The sequence below is a fragment of the Styela clava genome, chromosome 3, assembly GCF_964204865.1.
Source record: "Styela clava chromosome 3, kaStyClav1.hap1.2, whole genome shotgun sequence".
In the NCBI taxonomy this organism is placed as follows: Eukaryota; Metazoa; Chordata; class Ascidiacea; order Stolidobranchia; family Styelidae; genus Styela; species Styela clava.
The window spans coordinates 23,866,505-23,879,908 of NC_135252.1; the positions used below are offsets into that span (position 1 = coordinate 23,866,505).

The 13,404-nt window shown below is 37.3% G+C and overlaps 1 protein-coding gene and 1 non-coding gene across 4 annotated transcripts in view; one reads left to right on the forward strand and one right to left on the reverse strand.

Moving 5' to 3' along the window:
* Nucleotides 1-11,763, forward strand: part of LOC120342861 (acid-sensing ion channel 1C-like) — a 59,445-nt gene extending 47,682 nt beyond the window's left edge. For 2 of the 3 annotated variants that reach the window (XM_039411851.2, XM_039411849.2), the window contains 9 exons: nucleotides 1,146-1,293; nucleotides 1,725-1,852; nucleotides 2,327-2,483; nucleotides 4,794-4,911; nucleotides 6,378-6,470; nucleotides 6,986-7,077; nucleotides 7,454-7,542; nucleotides 7,916-8,021; nucleotides 9,114-11,763. In XM_039411851.2, coding sequence (XP_039267785.2) covers nucleotides 1,146-1,293; nucleotides 1,725-1,852; nucleotides 2,327-2,483; nucleotides 4,794-4,911; nucleotides 6,378-6,470; nucleotides 6,986-7,077; nucleotides 7,454-7,542; nucleotides 7,916-8,021; nucleotides 9,114-9,832 — 1,650 coding nt within the window. In that variant the 3' untranslated portion in view covers nucleotides 9,833-11,763. The remainder of the gene's footprint in view (nucleotides 1-1,145; nucleotides 1,294-1,724; nucleotides 1,853-2,326; nucleotides 2,484-4,793; nucleotides 4,912-6,377; nucleotides 6,471-6,985; nucleotides 7,078-7,453; nucleotides 7,543-7,915; nucleotides 8,022-9,113) is intronic. The other variant, XM_039411850.2, reaches the window with a different exon arrangement.
* Nucleotides 6,699-6,771, reverse strand: Trnar-ccu (transfer RNA arginine (anticodon CCU)). Its single transcript has one exon. It is a non-coding gene; the product is annotated as a tRNA-Arg (tRNA).
* Nucleotides 11,764-13,404: the final 1,641 nt, after the last annotated feature.

Genomic DNA, 13,404 nt, shown 5'->3' on the forward strand with positions numbered 1-13,404 from the left:
AAGTCCATGCTTCCGAAAACAAACAATACAGTAAAACTAATCCCATACCCGACTTGGAATGGTAACCGGACGAGAGGCCGTGGTTCGCCATATGGATACGCCGTTTTATCGGCTTTCCTCTCCCCCGGGATAAATATGTAAATCATATCCTATCCTATACCCCGGGATAAATATGTAAATCACATCCTATCCTATTGTTGTAAACTGCTCGTCTGAGGAAGTCTGTTTTTTGTCAGATTAAACATTACTGAATTACATTTGCAGCAAGACTCTTGCATTGCATAACATAGTCATGTTTATTCCTGCTACAGCATCCTTGCAATATAAGCATACGGATTCGCTAGCGCAAAGGCATTGGGGAAGGAAAGGTAGTTAGTTAGTCACGTGTAACTTCTACTGATAGTTTTAAATTAGGGGTTGCATTTAAAGAGTCTAGCTCAGCGTGGATAGGACGAAAAAGAGGTTGCTGATAAAAAAAATAGGTCTGCTCGCGAGTGAGTCTCATCAGAAGAAATTGCGTACGCGCACTTTCGTATCTGACGCGATCTTGACAGCGAAACCGGGATAAATCGATTGTAATGCCGGGTGACGCACAGACGCGAAAGGGAAAACCTGCGGAAAATATAGACATAATCGTGTCGTACTCGAAGAAATATGACTGCAAACGCAGCCAATGCGCGTATGTGTAAATGAGTGAGTGTGTGTGAATATATACAATTGTGTGTGCGTTTATTAAATATTTAAATAGGGATCCCAACCTTAAAAATTTAAACGCTGCAGTACGTAGTGCATTTCTGTGTGTGTGTGTGTGTGTGTGAGTGTGTGTGTGTGTGTGTGTTTTAATTCAATATCTAAATGGGGCCCCCGGCCTTCAAATTTGCACATTGTAGTACTATTGGACGATGTGAGTTTGTGTGTGTGCATCTGTGTGACTATACAAGTGTGCGTGGAAGAATATGCACGACTAAGTTTGTGTGTGCCGTTATGTATGAGTTGTAAGTGCGTTGATTCAATATTGGAATAGAGCTCTCAATCTTTAAAATTAGCACCTGAACTTTTACGATATCGAACATTATAGAAAATACTATAAAGCATGCAACATTAACAGCTGTTTTTCGAGATCCAAAATATTCACTTGATTCTAGGTTTTCACAAGATACGGGAAATGCTACACTTTCAACTCCGGGGTTCAGTATTCTCCTCTGACAACATTGAAAGGCGGTATAGACAACGGTCTCGAACTTCTACTTGACACACAGCAAAATGAATACATGCCTGTGTGGGACGAAAACGGTGAGTTGTGAAAATATATTTGGGTCATTGTTGCGTAAGACAGGAGTGTGGGGGTGCGTGGCCCGCGGGCCAAATGCGGTCTCAAGGAAAAAATGTGCTGCCCGCGAAGAATTGCTAATTTTAAATGTTGTGCGGCCCGAAAAACGAGTTTTTGATTTTGTTCAATCTGGTAGGTGCATGTCTAATTCCATGCCTATGGCTAAGTTAAATAAAGGTGCGGCCCGCGGTTTTACTCAGTTATTTGTATCTGGCCCTCCCGTAGAGAAGTTTGCACACCTCTGACGTAAGATATGGAAAATGGAGATTATATGCGAGAGTCGGAGCCGAAAATAAGCTCAAAAAACATTACAATGACTAAGCATTCCCCAAAGACAAGGTGTGTATATGTTTATAACTTTAAAAATAACAAAACTTCATACCTTATTCGACAGACGAGATCTCGGTAGAAGCAGGGTTCAAAGTTCAGATCCACGTTCAAGGGGAACCCCCTTTTATTCATGAACTTGGGTTCGGGGTGTCACCAGGATTCCAGACGTTGGTCGCGACTCAGGAACAAAGAGTAAGTTATTCCATGACGTTTTTACGCCTTTCACTCCGAATATGGATCTGTGTAAGAAAACCACTGAGATACTAAATGTTTCTAATTTTGATGTAGATGATTTTGAAGTTACGACAGAACAGTTCTAAAATGCCAATTTGCTCGATTAAGCTTTTGGCTATCACCATTAACGGTATTCAGCTATGGAAGACGTTAATAATGTTAAAGATTTAATGTTCACCACCTCGTCCAGGACGTAATGAATAAGAAAGGCAACGCCGAGCCGGTCCTGTTAAACTACTACGATATATATAAATTAATATATTAAATTATATATTAAAAAACTACGATATATATATATATATATATATATATATTTTTATTTTTTTTTTGACGGGAATGCATTTGAATCGTCGAAGAGAAATTTAATCGCAATTCTTGTCTTGTTTGAAAAGAGAAAGAGAGAGATAATGATTCATCCTTATTTTCCTACAGATCACCTTTCTTCCAGCTCCTTACGGCGAATGTGTGGAAGAGTTCGATAGAAAGAAGCACTTTCATTTCAACGATTACAGCATATCAGCATGCAGGATCACCTGTGAAACCAACTTTGTGCTGGATAACTGTAGCTGCAGAATGATACATATGCCAGGTAGTTAAAACTTTAAACCAGCGGTTCCCAAACTATGAGTCGCGACCCACTGGTGGTTCGCAAAAGGAATCTTAGTGGGTCGTGAAAAGATGTAGGAAGCTTTAGATAATTATACTGGTTATTAGGATCGGTGGCGACTCGAATACGTAAATCTTCAAAAAAGCAAAAGAAATTAAATTGTATTTAAATTCTAATCTGTGAAAGTTTCCTTTTTACGATCTTCTCACAGGAACAAAAATTTGCTACACAAAGAATGACCATATGGCTTTTTTACGCATAGCAGTTTTGTACACTGTACAGCGCTTTTTACCATGTTTCCCCGAAATTTAGACAGGTTTTAGATTTATTTTCTTTTGAAGAATACCACTATGATTTTTTTGGAAGAGGTCTTTTGTGTTCATTTATCAAAAAATAAAATTAAATTGTAGAAAATCACGGGATTTTTTAATAATCATTATATAAAAACCGACATCTATGGTGGCCCATCGTTGTCACGTGTAAAATTTTAAAAAAAAATGAAAAAATAAAATGAAAAAGCGAAAATAAAAAAATAGTTGTGAAAAAACATAAAAATAATTGAAAAAAAAGAAATAAAAAAAAATTTAAATTAAAAAAAAAAATTGAAAAATAAAACAAACAAAAAAATCTAAAAAAAAATTGAAATTAAAAAAAAAAATTAAAAAAAAAAAAAAAATTTAAAAAAAAAAATTGGATAAAAAGAAAATAAAAAGGTTGACAACGATGGTCCGCCTCGTGGCCCATCGTTGTCACGCGTTTTTATTTTTAGAAAATTTGATGCTGCTTGGGACCAACGTTGTCAGACTTAATCCTACACGCACAAATGTGTTTCCTGGGTTTCTAACTCACTACTGATTTTCATGACCAATATCCAATAAATTCAACATGAAAATGTTCTACAAATTCTCCATGCTACAAGTTCAACCACAAGCAATAAATTTATAATAAGGATAAGAGAATATAGAATTGGATACGAAAATTTGTTTTTACGTGTAGAAGGTAATTTAATTGGAAAATGCTGCTTAACTGCTCAGACACTCGTGCGATGCCGGTACGGTATCGTCTGACCGTACCGGTACCCATCACTCGTGAAAGAATAGGAGATGATGAGTGATTGTATGGCTACCGGTACGGTCAGACGCAAAGCGACTATAACCGACTACCGGTATTTGGTAAGACGGTACGGTACCGGCATCGCGAGTGTCCAGACAACTGAGTAGTTAAGCAGCATTCTCCAAATTACCTTATACACGTAAAAACAAATTTTCCGAATTTTCGTATTCAATTCTATATTCTCTTATCATTATTATAAATATATTACTTCTTGTTGAACTTGTAGCATGGAGAATTTATAGAACATTTTCATATTGAATATTGCTCAAGAAAATCAGTATTAGGTTTGAAACCCAGGGAACACATTTGTGCGCGTAGGATTATGCCTGACAACGTTGGTCCCAAGCAGAAGCAAATTTTCTAAAAACAAAAACGCGTGACAACGATGGGCCACGAGGCGGACCATCGTTGTCAACCTTTTTATTTTCTTTTTATTCAATTTTTTTTTTTAATTTTTTTTTTTTTTATTTTTTTTTATTTTTTTTTTTTTTTCGTTTTCCTTTATTTATTTTTTTTTAATTTAAATTTTTTTTTTTCATTTTTTTTTTAATTATTTTTATGTTTTTTCACAAAAATTTTTTTATTATCGGTTTTTTATTTTGTTTTTTATTTTTATTTTCAATTTTACGCGTGACAACGATGGGCCACCATAGACATCCATTGTTTTTATTCGTATTTCCTATACAAAAATCATGTGACAAATATCATAATTGTGACTGTGACATCACACAATCTTGAATAGTGGTGTGATCTCCACCTTACCTCAGGTTATTGGAACCACTGCTTTAAACAATTAAACATAGATAGGCCTATGTATGCAACCTGCGGCCCGCGGGCAAGATGTGATCCTCAAGCACAACTTATGCGCCTTCAGAGAAGAGCAGATTTTGAATGCCAGACCAAAAAGATTCCGATACTCGGGATATTGGTTCTGTTTCATCAATATTGTCCAAATATTCATTAGTATTGTAATGCATGTATATGGAAACATTAAACATTATTCAAATTTTGCAAAAGATAGATGCGACTTGCGCATTTCACAACCTAATTGTGCATAAAATAAACAAATAACGAAACACAGTTTTTACACAGGGTGAAATAAAGAGTTCCAAAATAAGCAAAGAAGACATTTATCGAAAAACGTTGGGGAACCACTGACGTTTGCTATTTATTTTCTAGGTAATGCAACATTCTGTGACCCAGAGCAATACAAGATCTGCGCAGACAAAGCGCTTGACTATTTGATGGCAAAAGATATGAAAATTTGTGTTTGTAAAACTCCTTGTCTGGTGACCAGGTAGGTGTTACATGGTTTTCGAAGCAAGTCTATATCGGCAGTGATAAGCGTTAGGTAAACGCTAGCCATCGCACTTCACTTTGATAACCTTGCGTGGGTTTGCGGGCTCAAATCCCATACGTGGATACGGGGTTCAAGTCCATGCTTCCGATAACAAATAACCGGCCAACTAATCCCATATCCATATAATTAAGTCATCTTATTTGCTTCCTTATCCTCTTGGGATAAATGTTTGAAAATATGCGACGCAAATGCAATACATGAATAATCTCACCCAGTGGCATAAAAAAAACACGGGATTCGAGCGTGCAATATGGAGCGATAAATATCCCAGGTTTTGTCTGTCTGATAACCAACTGTCTGGTGTTTCTTTTACGCATTATGAAGCAAAAACGATTGGTGCACCGTGCTATGCGTTAGAAACACGTTTGATATTATCTCACCCCTGATTATACTTTGCGGGTTCGAATCCAGTGTGGAATATCAATGTGCGTCGTTCAGGATGGGCCTAGAAAACAGAACTCGGTCATTTGGCATTTATTCTAGAGCGAAAATAACTTTCGTTTATAGCATCCTCGATTACTGAAACCTTCAGGTACAATCATACTTAAACAGAAATTCAAAAGTTAAATAAATTTCCCTTCATTTTTGTAGAAGGAGTTAAGTAATTTATGGGCTCTGTTTTGGGGGGTTACCCTGTATCGGCTGTTATGGAAGCAACAATGTGATATTGAGAAATCTAACAATCTCATAATTAATTAATTAATTAACACCGAGGAACCTGAAAACACACGGATTACCATGTGTGGGTTCGAATCCCGTAGGGGGTTTATATGGAAGTCGCAGTTGATTTGTTACTGGTTTGTTACTGCCAACATGTTTATTCATCTTAAATATATAACTGGTTAAATATTCCCACGTGAAGCCCGCTTAGCGGCTTTCTTCTCCCCTAAGATAAATATGTAGTTTAAAACACGCGACAGAAATGTACTAAATGAGCGACTTGATGCTGAAACATGATTCGTGAAACGTGATTCGAACATGAAACGTGATTCGAACTTCATGCAGGTCACTCAGCAGTCTAATGACAAGCGCGCATTGAGGAACGATGAATATCCTAAGTTATGTCTGTATGATGAACAAGTGTCAAATGTTTTGGTTACACAGTTCAAGAGAAACACGTTTCCTATGTAATCTCTGATTACCTTTTGTGAGTTCGAATCTCGTGTGACAGTCGCAGTCGTAGCTGTGTTTTGATTACACAGTTTTTGAAGCCAATTTGGATGACGCATGGTGCTAAGCGTCATGAGCGCCTTTGCCACTTTACTCCTGATCTTTTGCGGGTTCGAATCCCGTGGGCAATACTTGTGTTAGTTGTATTTGAACGACGTCCCCTAAACCACCCAGTAATTTTCTCGTACATAAATATTCCGCTTTATTTTAACTAAATAAACTATTTATTTTAGATACAATCTGGAAACATCGACACTGCGGTTACCAAGCACACAAGCAGCAAGTTATCTGGCTTACAAGTACAATGTTTCTGAAACTTACGTCAGGTGAGTTTTTACTTAGTTACAAATGCAAAGTGATGTGCGAGATAGGCCACTGCAGCGATTCGCTAAGTGCGCCCCTAAATTAACAGAACTGTAATCAAAACTAATATATGATCACATATTGTACTTAATATAAATTTTTTATTGTTTCTTATTTTAATTAAATAATGATTGTATATGATTGTAAAAAAATTCATTTTACCTTCCTACCAAGTTTAAAAAAATGTTTTACACCCCGGATGGGGCTCGAACCCACAATCCCTGGCTTAGGAGGCCAATGCCTTATCCATTAGGCCACCGGGGCGACGTAACCTTGTCACTATAAGTTAATTACCAACCCCGACCGCATCACTGTTTTTCCAGTCAAGATAATAATGATAAGATACACTCTAATCAGGATATAAGCATGGCAGCTTCATAGGCAATTGGTATGTTTCTAGTCTAAGGACTTATATCTTGCTGTGTTCTTTCAAGAAAACGGCCTCCTTCCTCATCTTCCAATATGTTTTTTTTTTCAGAGATAACTTTGTCAAACTGAACGTCTTTTTCGAAGCTTTGAACTACGAAACCATTGAACAAAAAGTTGCGTACGAAGTTGCTGCATTGCTTGGTAAGGTTTATTATGCGCTTATTTTTTTTTCGTGCATAAATCAAGATGCGAAAAAAGCAAGATAAAAATAAAATAGGTTTTTAATAAAATACCAAAAACGGAGATCGGCTCATAACAGTTGACGAGGACCGTGAAAGAGTCGGCGAGTTATCTAGTCAATAAATAGTTTGAGATATACTTTTTGTACTCTGTACTTTTTGCCGGATTATTATCCACCAACCGTTTCAATCGCGTTAATGAGTAAACAGTCATGCTGTTGGCTTTGTTATAGGCCAGTGGTTGCCAAACTTTTCTCGATAATTTCTCCCTTTTGCCTATGTTGGATCTCTTCATTTTTGAAGTGAACGGAATAATCGCAATGTTACTATTTTCACAGGTGATATCGGAGGTCAGATGGGCTTGTTCATTGGTGCCAGTATCTTAACCATTCTGGAGCTTTTCGACTACGTTTATGAGTTTATCAAGGTGAGGATTGCAAAGTAATTACAGAGCCGGTCTTAGACCACTGAAGCCAATGTGACCGCATTTATCCTCGCTTCCTGCATTCCGCTAATTCTAATGACAAATTATTGAATTTACTCAGTATATTTTATGAAAATGTATAATTTTGATAGGATAAACATTGGGTTTCTTGGGACTTAGGCTTTGACATGAAATAACTAATAATAGACCTTTGGAAACTTCTTTAGGTACTGAAAACTTGAAATAGATGGGTCTGCTAGGAAGAGAAAAGAATTTCGCAATGAATACCGCCATTAGAACAACAGTCGTGCAAAACTATTCATTGGTACATTTCGTGTTCAATAAATTTAACCATTTTCATATTTTATCAACGAAGGACAAAACTTGGGGCCGAAATCTACGCAGAGCAAGAAGAGAAGCAGAACAACAGGCTTCTATCGCTGCAACAACATCATTACTTGTTGAAAAGAGCGAAAAAGATGGTAAATATAAAATTTTTGCTAATCGGACTCTCTTCCATTTGGGTACTCCCGTAGAACAGTACCAGGTTAGGGCATAATTTTATTCACATTTTCCTTATTTTAGTTCTATTACAAGTTCGGGGACTGTCTGTGTTAGCTAAGTGAATATACCCCCTGCCCATAGGTTTTAGTCCCTTTGTACAACTTGATGTAAAATAGGCGAACAAATAAGTTACCTCCATGTTGGTACACACACCTCTGAAGCGCCTCTATATGTAGTCCTTGCCAATTCTTTAACACAAAAGATATTTTTATGTTGGTTACAGTCATTTGCAATGACGCTCAATGAAGTTTGTCATGCGAGGCTGTTAGCTGAGCATGTTTTCATTGGAGTTGACGCCGTATTCATATTTTAAACTTATCGGCAGTCGGTGTCTTAATTTTGAATTACACCGAAGCTGGGAGTCAAAAATTCGTACTTTCAATGGGGGTAAATACATTTTCTACAGAACTTAAAAAAAATTTGACCGAGAGTTTCTGACAAATGTCAAAATTTCCATCAAAACGGGTCAAAAAAATATCCCAATCTGGAGTGCGCGGTCGATTGTAAAATTTTTCTTCGACTCCATAGACCTATTGCCATGAATTCAATGCTAACCTTCTGCCCAAAACTCTCTGCGTATTCCGTATTCGATGGTCCTTGAAAAAAGAATTTTTTATTATTACACCGATGCCCTGAGATTTTCATTGTGCAAGCCTTCATAAAACGTGGATAAAGAGTTTGGGCGGTAGATTCATATTGAATTCCATTGTCCAGTAGATATTCCAAGACAAGTTTAGATTCAATTGGCGTAGTTCACTTAATGTTTTTCATAGAATAGAATATATACGTATATATATTAAATGGTCTACTCAATGAGTTATTTTAAATAAAATAATGCAGCAAATAAATTTTTCAATCAGAACATAACATGAACGCCGATTCATACGATTTTCATCTCAACTATTGGCCCGGAGTTTTTATATATCTTTTCATTGAGTACATATCATAATTCTTACGTTATATACTTTCCCAATTCTTTCCATAAATTAAATAATTTTTTATTTTTACAGCAGTCAGCAACATTATGTCACCGTCAGCACAGTATCACGCGGTACCCGGGACTATAGCTATGACATTTCCGCAGCAGCGACCCAACCATTTTAATGGTATTGGCGCCACGCCACCACGTCACGGCATCCCTGTATACAGTACGCAGCCACACCAATACATAAACCAGTCACGAAGCATGCCATACAGTGGTACCATGCCTTACAAATCCTCACTTAACTATAGCGCGAACCAAAATTCCCAGCGTGGGTCGAGATACGCTGCAGAGGAGCCAATGCCGCCCCCACCCCCACAGTATTTGGGTCAATCAATGATGACCCTTCGAGGGGATTGTGGCGTGCCTGAAATGGCCCTGACCAAGCGTTACAACGGAAGAGTCATGGGAGATGGAAGGGCCCGTGAAACAAGCCTTAGTTACAATGATCTCTTACATCTGGCCGAACATGATCCAAACATAACTGAGGACGACGATGACGGTGATTATCATCCAAGACATGGCAACCATGTATCTCAGCTTGCGGCCTACACAGCTGGTCTGGCAACCCTCCCACATTTCAGAGGCGGTTTCGATTCTGTATCAACTGCAGTTGCTATGGACGACTATCCGCCTTCATTCCACCAAGTAGACCGCCAACGACACGCCTATTCCCACAATTTTGATCACTCGCGTTCTCCAACGAAAGTCGACTACTCCAAAACATTGGAAACCGATATACATTAACGTTTGTATTCCGGTTCAAGTTTATTACTTTTACTCGAACAGAGGCAAACAATGACGTCACAAGTGTTCAATGACGACACTTGTGACGTCACATAAACTATTGATAAAGTTTCTTCAGATAATAAACACAAATCACATTCGCATGTCATTGATATTATGACCTCAATTTATTGCGTCGTTGCCATTTGATGACGTCATAAATGAGAACAGACTGATTTTCTTTGCGAGACAAAGTGTATTGCATTCTTCCATACTTCGAAATAAGCTTTCCGCTTATAACCCCGGTGCACGTTTTAACTGAAAATCGGAGCTTAGGATATGGAATAAATATAGAAAACAAAAGATGTACCAAACTTTCAGTGGAGATTGAGTAAGACTGAATGCTTATCCTTCCACTATGTTTATTCGCTGCTAAAGTGAGTCAAGAGTCTTGTGCACTAACACAAATGTGTTTCTGAATTTCTGCGGGTCCAACTACTTGTTTTTTTATATGCCTATGCGCAAGTGAATCCCGTATGCGTATGGATGTTGAAGCAAGAATAAAATTGACTGTTCCATTTGAATCGTGAATCTTGCTGCACGATAACACAATTGTATTCATGCGAGACTAAGTACATATTCCTCTTTGGTCCGTATTCCTATAAAGCGAGGATGCTGTAGCAGAAATAAATATTGCTATTCTATTTGTTAAGAGTCTTGCAGGAATATATTTGTCTTGGAAAGTCTGACTTTGGCCAAGTGAAACGTTTCAGAAATACATTTGCGCTAGCGTGCAGCAAGACTCTTTAAACCAGTGCTTCCTAGCTCTTTTCGCTGTGAACTTCCAAATTTATATTTAAAGTCGTATGGACTTCGGAGTGTTTATTGAAGATATCAAAGTTTAATGATTTGCTGTCTTAAAATAACTTGGCTGATTAATTTGGGTTCCACGTTGGGAAGCCCCGCTTTATAAACACATACAAATATTCATATTATTAGCGTCAAAATTTTTCAATCAAATTTTGATTAATAATCGCCATAAAAGTGATTTTCCGATGTCGTTGTTTATGAAATAGTACGACGGAACACAATTTTGGTCATGTTACTTTAACAAGTTTGAGTTTGATTCACTAAAAATGGAGACTTTTTTTATTATTCGTCATTTTGAAATATTGGGTATATCAGACTTTGTAATTGCATATTTGATCACTTATTTTGACAGCATTTACTGTTGAAATTCATTTATTGAATTATTTATTTCTTTGCTTGAGTTCCAGATAAAGCGTACATTGTAAAAAAAATCAGCTGCTATTGACGTGGATGCCGTAACGCCATAGTATAAAAGCTTCATATTAAAAAACATATGGTCCTCACCCCCGCACACCAGCCTGCGCAAGCCTGCGCTTTTTCAAATTTGCAGTAAGATATAAATTCATGCGCCTTTTTCAACACCATTTTACTCTATTTCTGAACGACTTACTGAAAATGGAACATTTCCTGGCTGACTATTGATAATCCTTTCACCAAATGAACGGAACGAGATAGATGGCTCTGTTCGGAGAAGCACTAGTAAACGTCGTATTACGTCATAAAACAAAAAATGGGCAAACTACGCTCTAGAAGGCTATATATTTATAATAATCATACATGAAACCGCGTGCCACGGTAACATGTGCTATGGCGACTATGCCCAGATGCTCAACGCAGTATGTTTCTATAGAAGATAACGACACGCCAGCCATTAAAATGGGCACGTATCACAAAGTACGATTCTCGTTACCCTTGTGAGCAAGTCTCTGTAATTATTCCTGGTTCAATACAACGGATTTATATTTATCGTATTTTTCTTGATCTCGCTGCTTTATCTATTTGTGTAATATTCGTTTGTGTATTTGTGCAGCTTTTTTGCATTTTTTTGTCACACTTGAAATTAAAATATAGATTGTTTCACAAAATAAGTGCAGTGATTGGTAAGATAACAGTAGTTACAGTTATTGTTATAAGGAAATTTTTTGGTACTCCCGATATATGTGAACCAAGATGGCGGACACCGGAACGTAGTGTGTGTAACAGGTTAGGGTTAGACCATAATTTTATCCCAATTCTCCTTTATTTTAGTTCTATTGCAAGTTTGGGATCTAGCCAAGTGACTCGAGTTGTTTTTGTACCTGGAATTATAGCCTGGTACACATCTTACGTTCCGGTGTCCGCCATCTTGTTTCACATACTTCGGGAGTATCAATTTTCTCCAATGAAGATGACACACACTCACGTAAATTGGAATAAATCAATAAATGGAAAATTTACCGTCCTACAACTTTTTACAACTTTTCGGAAATATGTTTAATACCATAGATAGGGTTCTAGGAAAATTCGTCGTTGGAAATTTCGCCTCATAGGAAAAATCGCCTTATTTAAACAAGATTCGTTATTTAAGAGCGTACACCAACCCACGAACCTAACTGTTTTCATCACAACTACTTGTTTTACAGCAAAATGCTCTTTTTTTTTATGCGGCGAGATTTCCTGCGGCAAATTTTCCGGGCACTCATCGATATATGAAACGAGGCCATGAATAGAAATGAAGGAGACTGATCGCTGAGCAAAATTACGGGCGACGACTAGAGCTCTGTATCGCAGAATTGCGCAGTAATGAGGTAGTGGATTCCAATTACGTAATGTACGTGCCCCCTCAGTCAAGATACTCCAATTATATTTGCAGCAAATTTTCTCCTTGTAAAAACAGCATCCTGCTTTAGTTTGAAAAAGTCGGCGTCTAGACCAGTGGTTCCCAAAGTAATTTCACCGGAGGCCAAAATTAGAATCGGAATGATATTCGCGGGCCGGGAGAGAGGATCATCCATAAGAGGCCGATACCTGTAGCGGTGAATAATATTACGATACCGGTATAATTGAATTGTTACGAATATACACGTGCTCAGACTGTGATAATGACGTAACAATTTGACAGTATCTAGAACTACTTTACTTAAATTCGTGGGCCATATTAAATCGTTACGCGGGTCGTAATTGACTCGCGGGTCGCGAATTGTAAACCACTGGTCTAGCCCTTCCAAAGGGCCGCGCACTTTCATTTGCGCTTATTCTAAACCATTGGTTCATATACAGGGGGTAATTACCCCTAAAAAAATATTTGAACAAATTTCAGTGGGTAATTCAGACGTTCGCTTTTCTTGAGATGATATACCGTGTTTTCCCGAAAATAAGACCTAGCCTGTTTTTTTTTATTTCAATACAAGTCTTCCCCTTAGAATAAGACCAAGTCAATAGCAGCGCAAAATATTTGAAAAGTTTACGAAGACATTTATGGCCATTTTTGTATAATCTGTGTTTAGCAGTTTTTTTTTTTTTTTTCTTAATTAAAACGCGTTATATATATATATATATATAAGTTAATGAATAATATTTTGTATGTGATGAGTGAAAATAAACGGCAGCCCTCAAAAATAATCCCCATTGTTATTTTTCTAAAGAAAGTTGAAATAAGACCCAGCCTTATTTTCGGAAAAACACGGAACACAGAGAAGAGTGGGGTAATAGCGCAGCTGGCCAATGTAAATAAACACAAATTA